General features: G+C 31.6%; 1 protein-coding gene and 1 pseudogene across 1 annotated transcript; both read right to left on the minus strand.

Annotated features, from left to right (window-relative positions):
* Nucleotides 1-526: 526 nt before the first annotated feature.
* Nucleotides 527-9,403, minus strand: LOC128191640 (contactin-5-like; annotated as a pseudogene).
* Nucleotides 9,404-9,991: 588 nt separating this feature from the next.
* On the minus strand, nucleotides 9,992-19,607 carry LOC128165040 (neural cell adhesion molecule L1-like). Its single transcript, XM_052829241.1, has 12 exons — nucleotides 19,314-19,607; nucleotides 17,638-17,752; nucleotides 17,325-17,503; nucleotides 16,130-16,315; nucleotides 14,975-15,097; nucleotides 13,723-13,825; nucleotides 13,203-13,396; nucleotides 12,882-13,040; nucleotides 12,459-12,593; nucleotides 11,803-12,159; nucleotides 11,452-11,598; nucleotides 9,992-10,742 (listed from the first exon to the last, which is right to left on the minus strand). Exons 1-12 carry the CDS (start codon nucleotides 19,378-19,380, stop codon nucleotides 10,690-10,692), a joined length of 1,818 nt encoding a protein of 605 aa, XP_052685201.1. The 5' UTR covers nucleotides 19,381-19,607; the 3' UTR covers nucleotides 9,992-10,689.
* Nucleotides 19,608-21,416: the final 1,809 nt, after the last annotated feature.

The following is a 21,416-nucleotide window of genomic DNA, read 5'->3' on the forward strand; positions in this document are numbered from 1 at the left end:
TGCCGACTTAAAACCTATATATTATTGAATCAATTAAAAAAATCATTTTGCTCGTTGGAAATTATAAGTTACATCTATAAAAGTTTTAGTTCAACTTAAGTTCAATTCTGTTAAACAGATTTCTATTTGAAATACAACTTGCAAATGCCAAACACAAGAACTGCATTTGGAATACATACTTAAACTATTGAATATCATTTTCAATGAAGAAATAATTGACATGTAAAAACATTTTTTTTTATATTTATGAAAGTAATTCAAAGCTTCATCAGCTTGATATTTTTGATGCACAGAATTTGGTCCATCTAATCATTTTCCACTTTTAAAATACCAATCTGACTACATTAGAAAGATGTAAATCATGCGTATAAAGCGATAATACACCAAGTCTTTGCAACAAACACTGAATTTACCATCTATTGCTTCCTGACAAAAGCGATACAAAACAGTTTGTTGACGCATATGTATATTAGTGAAACTTAAGCCTTTAAAAGGTCCAGGTGACAGCTTTATTTCAGTTCATTATTTAGTCATGTCCACTGGCAACTTCTGTCTTGTCCACTGAAATTAGTGCAAATTATTTTTTACGTCATAACTTTCTTCGAAACCGTAAAGTGTAGATTTTTAATGCTCATGTGGCTTCATTACGGTTGTATTTTAGACCCAGGATTATTTTACTTTCATACGATTTAACTAATCAGACTTAAATCCATTTATCAACGGGAAATCGTGTTTAGATTTCATCATATTGCCATTTTAATTATTTCATTATCAACTAATAAATCTAGGCACATATTTCACAACTATTAATCCCACAATAACCTGCGCCTCCTGGTATTACCTTACCTTCGGCCTTAAAGTTTGGGCTATAAGCCAAACTTGTAACGTCATTCTGTACATGCATCAGTCATCTTTCAAAAAATTCACCCAAGGCAAGAATTGATGCCTGGCTCCCACATTTTTTAAGGAACCATGGCCAATCATCGCCAAATAAAACTTAAAATAAAATAGTGTGTAGTTGTTTTACATTGGACGATTCCCCAAATTTGTTTTGTTTTCTGTATTTCATCTTTGATAATATTAATCAATCTGTTTCAAATAATTATATCCGATCGGGATTTGTATCGAAACAAATAATTTTATTCCAAAATTTAAAAGTTTGAATTTTCACAATCTGATATGATTTGGGGGATTTTTCGGATACGTTACATAATACTCACTTACTAATAAAGGAAGAATATGGCGACTATAACAATGCAGATAGAGGCGTTTGAATTGGTTTGTTGAGCAGTGTTTGTATTTGGACAATCTGAAACTAAGAAAGTAATAATCTCTAACACCATGATAGTCCCATACTTCCAACCTAACAGAAATGATTTTAAATCATTTCTGTTTAATGCTTCTGTTTTTGAAAAGATGTTTTATTAATCCATTGGTATATTTAAAAAACCAAATATAATATCATGCCTCCTAAATTCATGCTGTTTCTTTTGATGATGATTATCTTATATTTTTGGTCATTTAAAAACAAGTGCGCTTGACTAGGTAAAACTAAGGAGCATGAAGGATGTATTATCTAGCATTTAAACTCTCATAAATTTGTTTAAAGAAAAAAAAACATTTAGGAATAACAAAGTTATCAAAACGAGTTAAAACGTAGTAGTTGAGATTACTACTGTCATAATTATTACTAATATCTGTAGTAGAAAAGACGTCTGTCTCCACGGTAATGTTAATAACTTTCTAATCATAGTTGTGGTATATTTTCACGCTGAATAGTAGTAACCCGCAAGAGAAACTAGAATGCTAGCATTTGTAACATTGCTCACATCAATTGTTAACTGTTTCTGCGTTTATTTATAGGCCACGAAAACTTCCAATACTCGTTACTTTTGATTTCGCTTTCGTTGCCTTGGTGGTCAATAAACATCCTTTTGTACTGCAGAGTTAGAGAGGGATCAGTGTCCGCGACCACTGCTAGATTCAGTATATCCCCTGGCGCAATTTTGTACTAATCCAGCGGGCGCTCTCGGACTATAATTGGATCTAAAGTAAACAAAAACTATCAACACTTCCTCAATAGATTCACTGTTTATTGTTAAATCTTTCAAGTTCATGGGGTAATTTTTTTTGTCGTAATTAAATACATGTATGTTCCAAATTTTGTGAGAAATCGTTGAGTTAAAAAATTGTATGTAGCTTCCATGTATATAAATGTAAATAACAATAAACATTACAGAGAGAAATGAGTGATTATCTTGAAATCTCAAAAAACAGATAATGGCCACTCTATGTTAGGCTTTTGTAGTTCTTTTTTTTTTTTTCGAAAAAGGCATGTTTTCTCCATTTACATATTTTAAGAATTTAGTTTGACAACGATCTTATTCGACGGAAACTTCAAAATTATTTTCCACTAGAGCGTGATGTGATTATATCTTTATCAAACTTATAACAAGAGGCCCATGGGGCCACATCGCTCACCTGAGCAACAATGGGCGTTCAAATGATATTGTGCACTATGGTCCCTCGGTAGAAAAACAAAAAATAAATATTGTAAAGTATTCGAATTTTACACTTATTTTTGTATATATGTAATCTTTGACATTGTACCTTCATGAAATACTATTTTTTACCAGAATAAGAAAATTCTACGCAAGATTTCAAACTAAACATTTGGTAGAGGTATACTGTTAAGTTGTTAACTTACAAATCCCTATATTTTCGTTCTGCCCCCCCCCCCCACTTTGTAAAGCGATCAAAATATATGAGAGCATATAGGTACATTTTTTTCATCAACTATTCAGTACTTACTAGTTATTGTATTAAAAAAAATAATAACTATTGTTTTTTATTTTAAAAACCCTACATGTATAGATGTGAAGAAGAAAATTGAACCTCAATGTGCTCAATTCCTCAAATTAAAAACATTCAAAAATTTTATTTGTCTTCTCCATTATAATTAAATGACTGTTATTTACTTCGCGTACAAACCAGGATAATTTTCCGCTGTGATATTCTTAGGAATAACGATAATTACTTTATCCCCGCAACAGAAATGTGTCAGAAATATGGAAACTGTTTTAAAGATGTCGTTTTTATTTACTCGTGTCTGAAAAACTATCAAAATTGATGTAGATTTCACATTATTTATTGTATAAAGAGAGGGCCCCAGAGAGTAGATATAATTATACAGAATACTGTGGAATCATTAAATTTCGTGGGGGCCAATTTTCGTGGATGACTTAAATTTTACAGGTTCGTGGGGACGTAATTTTGTGTATTCATATATATCTACAAAAGGGAATATGACTTTATTACCCTAATTCATCAATTCGTGAAGGATGTTTTTCGTGGATGAGAGGTACCCGCGAATTCCACGAAATATGAGCCACCACGAAATCTAATGATTTCACAGTATCATTCTTTTATTTTGTTTGTACAAGTATTTAACATACTCTAATTCATAGAGATTTTCTAATGTTCAACCAAAATTTCAGCGTCAATTGTCGAATTATAAGCAAGATACAGAGCTCACAGTTCGCCTAGGTTTGATTCATATTTTGTTCACATGAGTTTATTACATTCAGCTTATGATTTTTAACTTGGTATTTCCTATTCAGCATTTAAAATGGAAAAAAAGAATGGCCTAAGATTTTATATTCTTTTACTCACTCAAGACCAGTTCACTGGTATTTAAGGTTCAAAATCAGTTTATACAAATGTACACAAACACAGTGAAGGATCACATGTACAGTGGGAGTAATAATGCCGAAAAAATGTTAAGTTTACAATACAATAAGATGTTAAAGTTGGTTTCTGAACGAACAGACTTTGAAAATTTTCTTAATAAATATTGACAATTTTTTTACTTTTTTAATCTTTAGTTTTTAAGATCTGTGTACAAACATAGAATTGTGAGCAAATCTCTGTATCTTGCTTATAATTTGAAGCTTAACACTCAAATATGGTTAGTAAATAGAAATTGAAAACAATTAAACACAAGAAACATTCACTATAACAAATAAAGAACACAATTTATTTTTTCGAAATGAATCATATATATATACATGTATATACCTACATATTTCCGTCAGCAATGTCAAACTTTATTTAAACTGAATAAACTCGAGAAAATGCCGAGCATCGCAACAAAACCTATTGCATTAATTTAATCTACCATTACGCAAAAGATAATGCCGATCGAATTACCGATAGAATGAATTGTATTTCATTATTTTTTGATACATCAGATTTTGCTTAATTTGCGCAGGTAAACAGTTAACTGTTTGATTTACCAAAGTCTCTGTTTGATTTGATACGTAAAAATCACGAAATAATACAGACGATAGTTCCCAGGTTACAAGCAGAAATAATGAAAACGAAACGAAAATCGGAACAAGCTAACACCAACGTCATGTGTGAAAACTGTCAACGCATTGAAATATTTAGCCTCAATTTACTTCACAAAATCGGCAACAATATATTTTGCATGTTTCAAAACTTTCTCTTCATACGCGAACTGTTGCACAACAAGCAAATTCATCATAGTCAGATCGACCCTTTTTCGTATAATGTCATGGCTGCTTTAAACAAAGAACCTCGTTTTAGAAGTATGGAATACGAGTCTAGGTAAAATAGGCCGTGGCAAAATATAGGCCAAGGCAGATCGACAATCGTCAATTCCAAATACGCATTATTTTGCAGCAATATTTACAGCGAATACAAATATACTTGTCCATCAAATATCCTGAAATTTTAATGAGATTGGCAGATTAATAACTGCCAATCTTTGTTTTGCCCAGACCTAGTCTTGCCTACCCATTTTACCGGATGCCGGATTACCGGATGCCGAACCCAAAGCTATTGAACTGATTGAAACACGCATTTCCTTTATTATTATTTTCGTAATAACTCAGATTTGAAACAGAATTAGCACTTAATTTTTGCCATTTATATTTTCCTTCCCATAAGGATAATTTATGCTAAACTACGTTGAATTGGAATCAGTAGTTCTTGAGAAGAAGATTTTTAAAAATGCACCCCCCTTTTTCTACAGTTTCAAGGTTTTCTCCGCTTTGAATACAGATCGGACTTTTATTTTTGCAAATTATATTCGCCCTCACATAAGGATGCTTTGTGCCAAATTTGGTTGAAATTGGATAAGCGGTTTTAGAGAAGAAGTTCAAAATGTAAAAAGTTTACAGACGGACAGACAGACGGACAGACGGACGACGGACAAAATGTGATAAGAATAGCTCACTTGAGCTTTCAGCTCAGGTGAGCTAAAAACCTGGTATCATATGGTTTTCTTAAAAAATCAATAATAATAAGTACAACAGTCTTTATAAAGAAGCTGTCAATGATGATTATTTTTGGCAAACTACCTATAACTTTAAGTATGGCTTCCTTCAGTAGCATCCCCTCACTGTTTTCTGACATACACTGGTAAACCCCTATATCCGACTTCTGTGCGCTAGTTAGGGTCAACACTTTGCTGTTCTTGCTTTAGATGTACCTCCCTAGACAATATAAACAAGAATGATTTATGATAAATCAGTCGATTAAAACATCTATGTTTGTAATTCTGATTTACAGAATAAGTCGACCAATTTGAATAAGCTTCAAATTTAGATTATTTTTTAAAAGAGTAAGTTGTGAACACCAAATTAACACCAATGCGGGAACTCATGATTTAGTACTTTCATGTATAATTGAAAATGCAACAGGATCAAATTAAGGATTCAAATATTGCAACAAGCAGAATTCTAGGAAGATATTGATACGAATTTTCGTTCACACACCGAAATTTTCAAAAAGTATAGTGAATTAGCCCACAACCATGTTTTTTTTTCAAAAGAACGCTCATTGTTGTTGTTAATATCTACTTGCAAAAGAGATTTAAGCTAAGTGAACAGAAGTATTAAACGATGCAACTGTCGTGCTAAATATCATACCAAATTTATACAAAGAATTTTAAATAGAGAGAATACTGTAAAGCACTTTCATGATCCTATTTGTTGTAACCTAAAAGCTTCAGCTGTTATGACCGTAGGTACAAGTTTTCTTAAAATAATAGTTTGAGCTTGGTTTGAATTGTTTCATCAATTTTCACAAAAACTTTCAGGTTTATTAAAGAAAACTTCCACTAAGTATATCCCACTGTCACTGATGATATATTTGCCTGTGGTGTTTTTGATGGTTGTATATTTGCCTAAAGACATCCATTCAATATCTGGGACAGGACTGCAATATAAACATTTTTTTTCTTTTCTCTTGTTTTTTTCTTGGCATAATGTTTTTTTTATTTTTTATCTACTGATAAACCATAATTAAATCATTAACTACATAATTTATTAGTATTACGTCAACACTAAAAAACTTACTATCCAGAAAATAAGCATCTCAGAACACCCTTTCCCACAACAAGAGCTTTATCATCTTTTTTTAATACTAAGGTGGGTTCTATAAATTCAACTGCTATCGAATCTAAAATAAAACCTAGGGAATATGATAGGTACAAAAGATTTTAATACAGATTATCAAGAATTCATCTAAGGTATAGTTTTGGGGTTTTTTTAAATTAATCTTAACACCAGTTAACAGATAGTTGGCACCAGTGAAAAAAATTCACAATAGCATAAGTCATAACTATATGTGACTTATCAAACCACTGCATATAATTTATGATAATAAATAGTTGTCATTCAATCCGTTATAAAAATTTAACCTTATAACCAATACTACAAATATATACAAAAGGGTATGGAGTTAAATTTACTGACCTTTTTTTTTTTCCTAGATAGACACAAAAGTGACACACGTCACTTCGGGGGTAATTGACGGAGTGCACACTTTCTTCGGGGAATCATTGAAGTCTTAGTACAAAAGATCGCTGCTTGTTTGAAACAATTAATTCTCTCACTTACTTTGAATTTTTAGACTCGTTTGGCTGCCAATCATTAACGTCTTCAGCTGTTCCATCCACATCCCACACTTATACTGTAAACCGGTCAAGTCAGTGTCCGTCCACAGAAAATGGAGATCACCTTCCAAGCAAAATCAAAAGGTAATAGTTTCTTTTTAATTACTGTGTTAGTCAGACGTTGTTATACAAAAAAGATACTGTAAGAAAAAACATAATTTTTATCACACTGCATTTGTGATAAAAAAAAAAAGAAGAGTTGTATACATGTGTATATATAGACGAAACCACATAACAACTGTTTTATTGCTGCTTATATTAGACATAACTTAATCCCAGAATATCCAATAGAAAATACTTAATCATGAAATTATAAAGTAAAAGATATCTTTTTCGAAATTGAATAAGCTGATTATGAGTAAATATAAAAACACATTGTCAAATATAAAAAGCACTTCTTTAAAAAAAATTAAAATTATGTTTTATTGATGAGTGTTTATTTTTCCTCCTATTATATATTTCAGTATGTTCCCATAGTGAATAAACATTCACGAGAAATTGCACCTACTTAAGGTGTACGCAACCAGTATTGCAGTATTGTTCTCACAGACATGTTAAAATACTGTTATCAATAAAACTAGATCAGATTTTATCATTATTTTTGTAAGTTTATAAAATATCGCAAGAAAAGGAAGATACTATATTCCATTGTAATATTCAATTTTAAACGGGTGGTATTTAGGTGTATTTTGTAAATTTTGTATTTACACCACTCTTATTTAAACAAACCATTTCCATCCACTCCAACTCATTTGGTTATCTCAACATTAGTTTTGGTTCCTACTCCGCTTTTCCACTCCACTCTACACTGTGAGTCTGGCAAACAGGTTGGCTTCCCACGACACTGGATTTTACAATGCTCTAATTGTTTACATTGTACCTCTTGAATATCGTCGATAGGAAATATTCCTAACACTGAAAATAAATAGTTACAATTTCGAACATTACTAACACACAAATTATAGACAAAGAAAATTCACGAATAGCAATAATGGGTTAATTAGATTTAAATATGATACAACGTATGTCAACTAACTTGATTCCTTCAATTTAAAGGCCGTTGAAAGTGAGGTTCCATATGTATTAGAAGCGACTGTCTGTATCTTGACAAATCTAAGAATTCCTGTTGAATTGTCTACTGGAATAAACTGGGTATTCTCTACAATTACTCCATCTTTTTTCCACACATATCTGTGAAATTATTTTTAAGAGATTAACCTATACACAATTATTACCATGTTATTACCATGTTAAACATGTTCGAGCAACGAGCAAAAGAGTTTCTATTCCTGCAATGTAAACATTTTGATATTTTAGATGTACCCTGCAAAAGCCTGTCAGTGTATATTGGAATTTATCTGCATGTCACAAATATGTTTTAATATATTTAATATTTTATATGTAAGTCATGGTTTGATAATGTCGTTGGTAGCTATACCAAGTCGTACATGTGTTATTGAGTCGTTCTATCATAAGTCTTGCAATATCCATGCGTATTCAACTCCTTGTGGAATGATTGACGTAGTATATTTCATGCAAATAGAATGTCTGTGTAACCTAAATGTCTTCTATAAAATATCGCTACCAACTTCTAACTATCTAATGTTTGTTTGAATAATGCAAAATATCTTATCAAGATAAATGAATATTAGCATTTTGATGAAAGATGTTTGACAAACTCTAGTTTAGTTACGATAATCAGCATTCGTACACTTACTAAATCTGGCTATTTTCGGATTGACACTTAAATGAAGAATCAACCAGTATGGAATCCCCTGGAAAGAAGTATTCATTGTTGAAGACACTAATCATTTTCGGAAGCATTTGACTTTTATCTAAAACAAATTGTTGTAAGTCAGTCAAGAATTACAAAACTCGGGAAAAAATAACTTCATGTGAAACTGAAGAGCTAACTACTTACAGCTTTGTAAATCTTTAATTATTCATATAATGTATTTCATTGTACAAAAAATAGTGCGTTTTCTACAACATATACAATGAGAATTTAACACGACATTTCATTGGAATTAACATTACAGAATTTAAAAACAATATGTACAAATGCAGCCCGTTTGAATTATTCAGAAAAAAGGGTAGTTTTAAAAGTCATCAGTGTTTGCTTTACCTTGCCCATGGACGGTACAGATGAAAGTCTTTAAGGAAAAGACAAGATAAAGTCTACAATTCATTGATTGTCTGGGATACAATAATTATGTTTAATGATATGGACAGTATCAATATCTTTCCTTCCTTTGCTGATTACGTTTTTTTTCTTCCACAACTACATATATCAAAACAAGATTATGCAATATAATAACAAGCTAACTTACCAATATTGTACCATACAACAATTACTGTAACATATAGTTTCATCAGTGCTTTTTTTATTTTACAGTTACAACTTTAGATTGTTTTATGACAATTTTTGAGGATAAGTCTTAATCATTTAAGTTTATGTGAAAATATTTGAAAATGAGAAACCATTTATCAGGTTTTGTCCGTGTCATGTTTTTTCCGCGAATCAGAACCTATAACAGCATATCAAATTTACGCAAATCAAATTTTCACTGTTTTAAAAACAATGTGAAATAATTACCAATTATTATTATCAGATATCAAAACAATCAGATATCTCTTATCATATCATGTATAGTTACATTAACCTGTAGCTCAAGTATAATTAGACAACGGGTTTACGAAGGAACGTGGTCACATTAATTAGCTTGTAAATGGATCATGAAATAAACATCCAGGCTTAGATACCTGTTACCTGGCGCTTGCCCTCCGATCTCGCAATTTTTATCCCTTACAAAACTAACTAAACACAGTTAACTGTACTTTTACTTGCCTGTTTATTGTTAATGGAAAGAGAGAACTGTATTACAAACACAAAACTTTGTATCAAATTTACGCTGATTTAATTTCCGCGATTCGAAAATAACCGCGAACAAAGCGGAAATCGGACGCCCGCGGAAAAAACCTGATATACGGTACATGTATGTTATTAACTTGTACATGCACATGTATATGTACATGAAAGGCATAAGAATAATGGTCTGAAGGTTTATAACCATATGAACCATAAGCAAGATTTACAAAACTATCATTAACTGTGGCTAACTTATTATTCATTGAGCAACTGTTCTCATAAATTTTATATGCCGAGTCGATGCACAACATTAAATGGTTATCGAAGAAAAGAAGTCACAAGATTTACCACTTGTTTATTTAATTTCACGAACGTATATACATGTATACTTTAAATTGTGAACACAATAAAATCCATAGATGCTTACTTGAAAAACCATATAAACATAGCTAACTTGAGAAACTATAGAACCATATCTAACTCAGGAAAACATAGCTTATTTGATGAACCACTTTGTTTATAATGTATATTTATATATTTCCAAAATATTTACATGTATGTGCAAGATGTAATTGATCCTTACACATGCAGTAAAATGCGACAGTACTATGATGCATAGTTTAGCCGGATTCAAATATTCTTTCGATCAGATCACCTAATGTGCTTGACGTAAATATTAAGTCAATCAGCAGAAAATTCAAACTTAGAAAACTTATTTACTACAAACTGTAATTGATTGTTTTTTCTTTCTTTCTGACAAATCAAAACAATTTGAGCCAGCCATAATTAATGTTATATTTCTTTTGATGATTATGTCGTTTGGATGTCCTGGTAACCATTACAATTGTCTCGTTTCAATGTCATATCTGGGGGGCACTTTTTTCTTATTTTCTAAAATAAATTGTGACATAATTAGTCTACGTGGTAAAATGCACACCGTAAACGACAATTTATATACGATTACTAATTCTAAATTCATTATCTGTGATTTGATTATTTACATACCGGTATAACAAAACAGTTCAAATTATCCATTAGTGATCATAAACTGTACCACAGCAAAGAGAATTTTAACCATAATTCATATCCACAGACTTCTCTCATTTGTATGAAAACGAGCAAATTCTTGAAGGTTAATGCTTCAAGTTAGTCTGTTTGGTGCTAGAACCATTATGACGTTCTAATTCATTTGATGAATCTTTTTCCCGTACTTTACGAATTGACATTCTTTTTGAAATTCTTCATTTAAATATGGGAAAAGTAATCCCTGGGCCAATATCTAATTTGACATATTTTTAAGAGTAGATTAAGAGCTTGTATAATGTCGTTTTTTGGAGAGACTTTGAACATTCTACTTCATAATTCAAAAATTGACAAAACTTAGAGATTTGTTATTACTTATTTCCATCATATTTTATTAAAATTGACACCTTAAAACAACATCAGTTAATCTGTGTACAAATTATTTAAGACACACCATATCAAACAAATTTATTTTTATGAAGCACCATTAAAAGAACTTACATCTTGAATTTAATAAACCTGTAGGCTCTTTTCATTTACTAGATCCTAACCTTAAATTAGATACAAATACACTCACTATAACGAAATCTGCCGTGTTTTCTTCGATTAAGGAACGATACGATGATGATGATTTCAATGATTATAATGAAGGTTTCAGTGGATACAACGATGTAGATGATGGTGTCCGGATAGGTGTGTTGATCGATAGGTTTCTGAGGTACAGCTGTATTTTTAAAATGGACAGTGTTCAATTTTATCATCATTATGATTAAATTGAAAAACGTCGATGTCTTGATCTATTCACAATTGTGTATTCTCGTTTAGATAAATTGGCATTTCAAACAAAAAGAGCAGACTGAGAGAGAGAAAAAATCATCACCTAAATAGTTATACAAATGAGCTAATAAAAAGGGTGTATTGCTCTAACCTGTTGTAGGAATAACGTCTGTTTCCATTGTGATAATGTCAGTTTGCACGGTAAAATAAATACGTTTTTGGTCATATTTGTGGTATACTATTACGCTATAGTACCCTGTTAGAGAAAAGAGAATACTCGGATCTGTAATTTGCCTTAAATCAATGGTCAAATTGTTCTGAACAGGTCGTGAGATACTCCAATACTTATTGGTTTCTATTTCCTTTTCGTTGCCTTGATGGTCAGTAAACATCCATTTGTACTGCAGAGTGAGAGAGGGATCAGTATCAGCGACTACCGCTAGGTTCAGTACGTCCCCCGGCACAATCGTGTAGCTTTCCAGAGGACGCTCTCGGATTGTTATTGGATCTAAGAATATAAATGCCTCACCATTTAATAACTAGTAGTTGTTTGGTTCTAATTTTATTTTGTGTAGATGTTGATTTAACTGATCAGTTTTAAGAACTTGCATGTTCTCTTAATTAATCTTTAATGAACTTAGATTGCCAACTTAATTGATTTTAGCTCAGAAAAGAAAAACTTACACTCAACAAATAATTTAATGAAGCAATGAATTTTACCAAAAAGTGTATTCTTTTAACGATGTGTAAACAATAGATCTTCATTCAATATATCCAGTCATTGTTCTACATTTATTCTTAACTTACCAATAACCTTAAGTATGGCCTCCTTCAGTAGAACCCCCTCACTGTTTTCTGACATACACTGGTAGACCCCTGTATCCGACTTCTGTACATCAGTAACTGTCAACACTTGGTTATCCTCGTTGATAATATATTTCCCTGTAAAAATAAAACACAAGAAAGCAATATTACACTTTTTTTTCCAGCGAAGAGTTATTTAAGTCACATTTAAAAATCCATCACTAATGGCCCATTACATGCATATTATTGTAAAATAATATTTTATTATTTTTCACGAAAAAGCCTTTAAATGTTAGAAGTGTTTAAGCTATTTCATTAAGTAGCAAATACAACTATCAGCCTTCCATTCAAAACCTACAGGAAGTATACATGTAGATATATACTTTAAACTTTCTATAATTTCCAAGTGTTTCTAATTGATACAACCTCTATAAATATCCAGATTCTTTCCGTTTTTCTTCCATATCGGCCGAGAAGGTGGCATTTCTGTAGACAATGATTTAACTTCACAGCGAAATGAGACTTCTTTACCCTTAGTTACCACCACATCATGCATTTGATTATATCCAGTCAGAAAAGGAGCCGCTGCAGATTCAAATAAAAAAAGAAAAATTACCTTTCAAGATTCTTTGGGATCTTGTAGAAATAGAAAAAAGAAATATATCTGCTATTTTATTAAAAAATTTTCAATGAAAATTAATGTATAAACTTTGAAAGAATTTTCAAGAAATGGTACAAAAATCCTACAAGTGACATTCAAATTAACGCTCTGAGGACCAGACTCTGTTTTTCCCTTTCCTTTACAATAGTAAACCCCTTCGTCCTTTTGTTCTGCTTTCAAGATTGTCAGTACTCTACCATTGTCAATAATCTCATATTTGTTAGAGACATTTCTGATGATTGTATTTTGAGGGGAAATCCATTCAATGTCTGGCACAGGGCTGCAAATAAACATCCTAAGTTGACTTTAATTTTGCGATATAATTAAAATCCTAAAGTCCTCGTTATAATTTCTATATCGTCATTATTTACAAATTATAGGTATATATTGGAAATTTCATGAGAAGACATCTTAATTAAACAGCTTAGAGATGATGATTTCACAGGTGAATTCATTAAGTAATATTTGGATACTACGTCGACATTTCAGATAAATGAAATGAACATTTCCACTTAAATGACTTCCTTACACCGATTGAATAACAACATCACAAATACACTTGTACTTTCCTCTCATCTAGAGAATTCAAACTTCAAGTGTACTCACTAGCCAGAGAACATGCACCTCAATACGCCATTACCCCCTACCAGGGCTTTGCCATCTTCTTTTAACACCAGGATTGGCTCTTTTTCCGAAACAGCTCTTGTATCTGATAGACAACCATAAAAATTGAAAAATTGCTAACCGTAAAAGATTTTGATTTCTATTTGAAATGGGATCAATAACGTAATGGATATTTATCTCAGCGGACCAGTACAGTCAATTGAAGTAATTGCCCATACATATAAGTATTAGATAACCCTAACATATGTTAAACTTATTTGCGGGTTTCAAATTCTATGCCTAATAAATTTCAACAAGTCGTTTATCTAAATATGAAGAGATGTGTGTTAAAAGTACATGTAATATTGTAACTTGAATTATTCAAACTTCATTTCTTCATATTTACATTCCACATTTTTTTTGCTTGTAAAGTGTGTTGAAAGCTACGGCAGTTATAACACTGTAATACACGCAGGGTACTCAAAGGTTAAAATGATTTATTATAACGTCACAAACGCTGAAAGCTGTAAACTGCAACGTCACAAGCGAAAATCAAATTTCACGCTAGCGCTGTTACAGTGGCTCTTCCATTAATATGAACTTACCCTTTGGATAAAATAGGAATTTTAAGGTATTAACCAGACAGCGCGCGTTACTCAATTTGTATGCACACACCACTGCAGTTATGAGTATACATCTTTCAAAAAATAACGATTCAATGCTTAAATAAATGAATTAAAATTTCTGTGTTACATGTACCTCATAGTTAAGTTAATGAAGATTACATTCAATTTTGTTGGTGGTATGGGGCACCTCCATGTTTTGAAATAAACAATTAAATAAGGATAAGTTTATAAATAGGTTCTTTCCCAAAATTGCTATCTAACATGAATGTGTAGTGGATGAGAAGATTCACTATCGATCTGTAAGTCATGGGTTCGAATCCCGCCTGGGCTTTTCAACATTTTACCTTTTCAAAAAATTTTAAAACGGGGGGGGGTAAAATATTGTAAAATTTAAAATTCTAAACAGGTGAAAGCGTTTTATTTACAATGTACTTTAAACCACATTAATATCGACAGATGTTTCATACTACCTTAAGAGTATTGGAACTAGTATGTTTAAAAATAATTATGTGTAAAAAAGAAAAGAAAAAAAAAGAAAAGAAAAGATTATTTCTTTGAAGTTTCACAAGCTGGTTAAAATTTTTTTCAAAAAGTCAACTTTAAATAGAATCAACGCATTTACAACCTACTGTTGATTATTAATCTTGTTTGACTGCCAACTACCAACATCTTCAGTTGTTCTTGCCACAAACCACATCTATACTGCTGACCAGTCCAGTCATTGTGGTCTGTCCACAGAAAATGTAAATTTCCTAGCAACCAAAAATAAAGTTATTAAACTTAACCATTTTGTATATTATGGATGCATATTAAAATTAGGTAAACCGTCGATTATAAATTGATTTTTTGAATTTTTATTCTTTTACAAAAATCCTCATCTATCTAATCTATAGTAATGACAATGCATTTACTTTAAATTTACATGCATATTCCATCTATTAGAAACAGTTGAACGTAGAAACAAAAATATCTACTTATTTTTAACTGATTACTCTTACAGTTATAAACTATCGAATAAAGAGGAAATCAAGTTAACATGCTCATTTTATCAGACTTCCTGGTATGAGATTTTTTATTTTATCAAGCTTTCCTGGTAAAATCATTTCATAAAAACTTAAATCAGTCATCGTGTTTTATTGGCAAAATTTGTAAGATTAACAGGTTTGAAAGTTAATTGCATACTTTGTTCGTTCGGTGTGTCTTTTTGAAATTGAGATGAGCAATCGACATTTACAGTGAATAAACCTAGGATTAGAGATGGGTCTGCTTTTGGTACACTCGGGGCCTATCCAAACATACCCGACACTAACCTTAAGCTAACATATCAAGCAATATCTCTGTGTTCAATTTCGGTCTGCATATTTAAAAGGTTTGTCTTGTTACAGAGATCCGTTAACTACTCAGGTTCACTGGTGATTTGGGTAGATTGTTATAGGGAGGGATGTGTGTGAACTATTGTTAGATTCAGAGAAAACTTTTGACAATTTAAGTTTCCCTTTTCTTGGGTATGCTTTACACCAAAGTAAGACAAGATTGAATTGTTTATTATAGGAAAAACTGAGCTGTTCAAAAGGTTACGATGAGAGGACGACCAACAGTTAACTGATACAAATAGAAAGATGGTCACAAACTCGGATGTCTTACTAAAACACGAGTTCACATATTATCAAAGTGATAAGAAATAATAACGGTTTTTAATAGACAATACAAAACAAGACTAAAACAGTAGTGTGCAAAAATCGCAGTTACAATAAAGGTGACCAACTGAATTTAATATACAAAACCTTCTCCATCCACCCCGACACGTTTATTAATCTCAACATTGGTTTTAGTCCCTTCTCCGATTTTCCACTCCACTCTACACTTTGAGTCCGGAAAACAACTTGGTTTGTCCCGACATACAACTTTGCAATGTTGATATTCTAAACATTGTTCCTCTTTAATTTGACTGTTGGGAAAAGATCCCAATGCTGCAAAAATATTTTGATTCCAAGAGAACAGTTATCAGAAACAGATAGAGGAGGGAATTTGGTCAATGAAAAGTATTAAAGCAATGTGAAGGATCTACAGAAATATATTAGCTGAAATACCGTTCTGTGCTTTTAAAACAGGTTATTATGCATGCATCTATTGAAGAATATTTGATAACATATATTTTACAATAAAACTTATACTTTCCTTTACACAGGAACAAATGAAAATATGAAATGAACAGTTTAATTTTATAAATATATTTTATAATGAAAAATAAATATTTTTTTTCTTATGAATAAAAGGAAACAACCAAAATGTTTCCTTAACACATTCTTACGTTTTACCAATCTATATTAGCATGACAGAGAAGGTTTAAAAAGTATATATTTGTATAACCAATGTGACAACGACAGGACCCTTGACTCGCAAATGGTCATAACAAGCTGCCTTGAGTTTGCCTGCTTGAAATACAGAGTAATATTGTTACATACATGATTTTTTTTTCTTTCCCACAAAACTAATAGTTTTAGTCTTTTAGATATACATAATTATATGTCTGAAACATGCAGATGACGATTTCTATACACGTAATATAGGAACAGTTTAATTACTTGTTTGAAAAAAAGAGTTTAATGTTTTCTACAACAACAAATGATAACGTTCAAAAACAGGAATAACAATATACTGTAAACGTATTACATTTGGCGTGTACTATATTTGGCGATAAATAGTTTTTGAAAAAGTTGGCGAGGATTTGAATTAGCGTATTCCTGAATGTGACTATTCTTAAATATATATGCATGGTATTTTAGCGATGTGCTTGATTAAGCAGAGTCTGCATTCCGCCAAACGCGCTAAAAAGAATATACAGCTAAATGTAATACGTTTACAGTATGTGATACATTAGGGAGTCTGTGATGAAAATAGAAAATTTATGTTTTTTTAAATGAAAGAATAAAGAAATGATGAGCTGCTATCATTAAAATGAAGTTAAATAAAACTTACTTGATTCTTTCACTTTGAATGGCATTGAAATTGATGTTCCGTTATCATTTGTAGCGAAGCATTGGTAAGTTCCGTAGTCTTCATTCTGCATCTTGACAAACTTAAGAGCTCCTGTTGATTTGTCAATTGATACAAACTGGCTATTTTGTACAGCATTGCCATCTTTATTCCACTCATATCTGCAAATGTTCAAAGAAAATATCATAAATATGTATAAGATTATATCAGAGAAATGTTTTAAAGATTTTAAGCACAATAATGATTTGTAATAAACAGGTTGTACATATTATTAAATCATTTCACACGCACATACCGAATATGTCCATTCTGTGCTCTGCAGCTAAAAAATGCATCTGTCAAAATGAAATCTCGAGGGAAAAAGTATTCAGTGTTGAAGATACTCGTGATTTTAGGTGGCATTTGATCATCTGAATTAGAATATAAGTTTATAAACATATGCAAATTCCCCGGCATTAAGGGTTACTAAGAAGTACTAGTAATTAATCTATAACAATGGTTGTTCTGTGTGTGTGTGTGTGTGTGTGTGTGTGTGTGTGTGTGTGTGTGTGTGTGTGTGTGTGTGTGTGTGTGTGTGTGTGTGTGTGTGTGTGTGTGTGTGTGTGTACGTGTGTGTGTGTTTAAGGTTTTTGTTTTTGTATACATCACAGAGAAACAATGGAAGGAGTTATTAAAGTGTACATTACTTCATCAGTTGATAGTAGTAATTCATCAAACATTGAATAGCTGGACATTCTATTTCATAAATATCTTTGATGAAATATTACTTTGAAGTTCTTACTTTAGAAGTTCTTAGGATTTTTTTTTCATATCCAAAAAGAAAAAGTGTTATATGACTTGTTTTGGATCAATTAATTGGTATGACCAGTGCGGCTTAACTCAGAGTTGTTAAAATTAGAGCACGATCGTTTGTAAGTTCACATGTAAACGCTCATTCATATTTTGTAAACATGAGTGTACACAATTACTGTTTATTTGTTTATTTGGCTTTTTTACTTTCATCAGTACTGAATCTGTTATTTAAAGCGGTAATAATTGTTATACCCTCAATATGACATGTATTTGTTATTTACAGACTCTGCCAAAAATACCAATAGGAATAAACACGGAAATGAAATTGTTTATTGAATTATGCATTTGGGTGGTGCAGTTAACGACCAATTTTTTCGCATGTATGTGTAAAAAGATATACACATACAAGAACAATACAGTTAATTTATCTGCCCAAAATTCATACAGCATACAACATATAAATCATATTTAGTATAATCGATCCCAAAATGTAACATGTAAGCAACTTTTATATAATATGGGCTCGTTTAGATACTATAAAACATAACTTTTCCTGTATAGTTAACTGCTCTTAAACAGTTCACCTTTTCTTAAATGTAATTATTAAAACAAAACAGTACTGCAAAAGTGCAGTATAAAAACAGAATTCCAAAACGAGAGACAACAAATGTAAAGTTCGACGCCTTTGCTTAGTTTTTAATAAAGGGGGATATGTATGCTTTTCAACTTCTTGCGGTTAAACAGCGCCCTTTTGATATTGTCCCCAAATTTCTATCTTTCAATGTTAATATCCATTAGCTATTGAACGAGCTCAGGAAACAAAAACGGAGGAGGATTACACAAAAATAACAAATAACTACTGTTTTTTTAATTGTTTTTTTTTTTTATATCTATGGTGATTACCGTCTTTGCCAGTTCACAGCTAGAGTTTAATTAAATATTCTTACTTTTTTTCTTTTAGGTTTTAAATGGTTTGCTGTCTGTCAGTATATAGCCAAAACATATAGATTGCTGTCCTTACTAGATAATATGGCATAAATGACTAAAATCTAATTTTGAATCTGACTGTAAAATTGAAAATGTGAGAATATCATAACTTTCTGCATTATGATATATTCTGTTTATTTAATCCACCCAAACAAAGTATAACAACTCTCGTATCACTCGTTTTACTCTTACCTTGACCTTTGATGGCACAAGTAGTAAAAACTGTCAGAAGCAGATCTAAAGACGATCTCCAACCCATTGCACAATTCTTGTTGAAATATATGTGGTGAGAAATTTTTATTTCCTTCCTCAAATAATAGTTGTTTTTCTCCAAAAATAAATATTAGATAGGTTCTATGAATGTGTTTTATGCATGTCTTTACACATGCAATAATTAAATCAGACAGAAGATATGTCACAGTATTACACATTCAATAACAAAAAGTGTTTTATCGTTAGTGCCCTACTTCAATCTTTTGATTGAGTTTTGGGCTGTAAGATCACTTCCTATTTCCTACTTATTCAAAATATCCATTTTTCTACTACTTCCTGTTAAAATATATTCGGTTCTCGAATTGTGTGCAAATATTTAACCAATGTGTCAATAGATATGCATCATTAGTATATCAAAGGAGAACTTTGCTATAGAGAATCTATCTTCGTAAACGAACAAATGTTAGATTTTTATCATTGACCTCATCATTGTGATCATATACTTTATTTCATTGCAGCACTCATACATATTTATTAAATAGTGTCCAAACAGTGGACAATGAATTTGCTTCTCACCGCTGCAATCCGAGGTCGACTCCGTGATCGGCTGTAGTTGTATGTGACAGGGTATGGTGGTCGCCCGCCTGAACACGTGGGTTTTCTCCGGGCACTCCCTCGCGCTAACATCCGTGCCAACGAAAGATGTTATTATAAGTTGTAGAACTTGTTTATCAATCGTTGTAAAATAAATAAAGTTCAGATGAACTTATCAATGAGAAATCAATCGCAGCAGCGAAAATCATCATTGACAAATATGGAATAGTAATTCTTAATCAAATTGCAAAAATAATAAACATTTAATCGGGTAGCGTTCTTTAAGATGAAAAGTTGTCAGTGAGATAATGCGAGATAGACCCCCCACATATTAAATGATGTACAAAATCAAAAGCAATTCCAAATTAAAAGTGTGATAAAGGCGTCTACATTAAATAATTACAGGGGGCAAAACTTGTCTCCGTTTTTCTTAAACTGAAAAGGTAACCGGGAAATATAATATGGCTCACTAATATATACAAAGCAAACAACCTACAATTGCAAAACGCGGGAAAGAAACAATGGCGGTTCTGAACGCATTTTTCTTTAATTGTAACAGTGTAGTTGCTTTGATCCCCTCTCCCCCCCCCCCCCCAAAAAAGGGGGTTTTGTGTTACAAAAGATGTGTATATTCATAAAATGTTATCTAATAATACAAAAAACTGCAAGATCAGAAGACAAAAGTCAGAAATGAGAGGAATCAAACTCTTGCATAATAATGCTACTGTGCACACATCAAAATACACACATGACAAGTTGTTTAAAAAAAGAATGCAATAATTAGACTATCATTCAGATAATTCATCATGCGACTTTTTTTATTGTCTAAAGTGAACAAATTGCTATTTTGCCGCCGTTTTCATTTCCGTTTTGCACTAGGTTTTCAAGTTTTTCAGTGTCTGAGGGGTATACCTCTTTCAGAGTCAAAGGTGTATACCAAAGCCTGATAAAAAGACTTTATAAGTTTAATAAGTGAGTTAAAGGTAAGGGTGATTTTTTCAAGAGAATGTGAATAAAATAAAAGTGAAAGTACACATTTTGCCGATTATAGCAAACGTCCCACTATTTGATGAATAGCCCTCGTACATTTCGATTTACCAATTCAAAAAGGATCTAACTTATAACAGTAAATTACAATCTTTATACATTGTTTAAAATGGTCGAAATATTTATAAAATATGAGTCAATATTCTTTATAAGTTATTTTCTTTGACTGCCATCTTTTGGGGAACCATTAGAATCTCACATTATCATTTGTAAGAGTATTGAGTTTTTAGTTCCTTTAATGTGTCAAGTCTTATGAAATAATCATTCAAAACAATGTATATTCAACATACACCGATTTGTAACCCTTGTATATGTTCAATACTTAGAATATGTTGATTTAAACGGGAGAATGCGTATCATAATCTCGAAATTGTGTCCTTTTTAGAGCTCCAATGCGTTTTCTTTCATAGAGTGGGTGTATGTTCCACATTTTTATCATAG

The sequence above is a fragment of the Crassostrea angulata genome, chromosome 1 (assembly GCF_025612915.1).
Source record: "Crassostrea angulata isolate pt1a10 chromosome 1, ASM2561291v2, whole genome shotgun sequence".
NCBI classification, from domain to species: domain Eukaryota; kingdom Metazoa; phylum Mollusca; class Bivalvia; order Ostreida; family Ostreidae; genus Magallana; species Magallana angulata.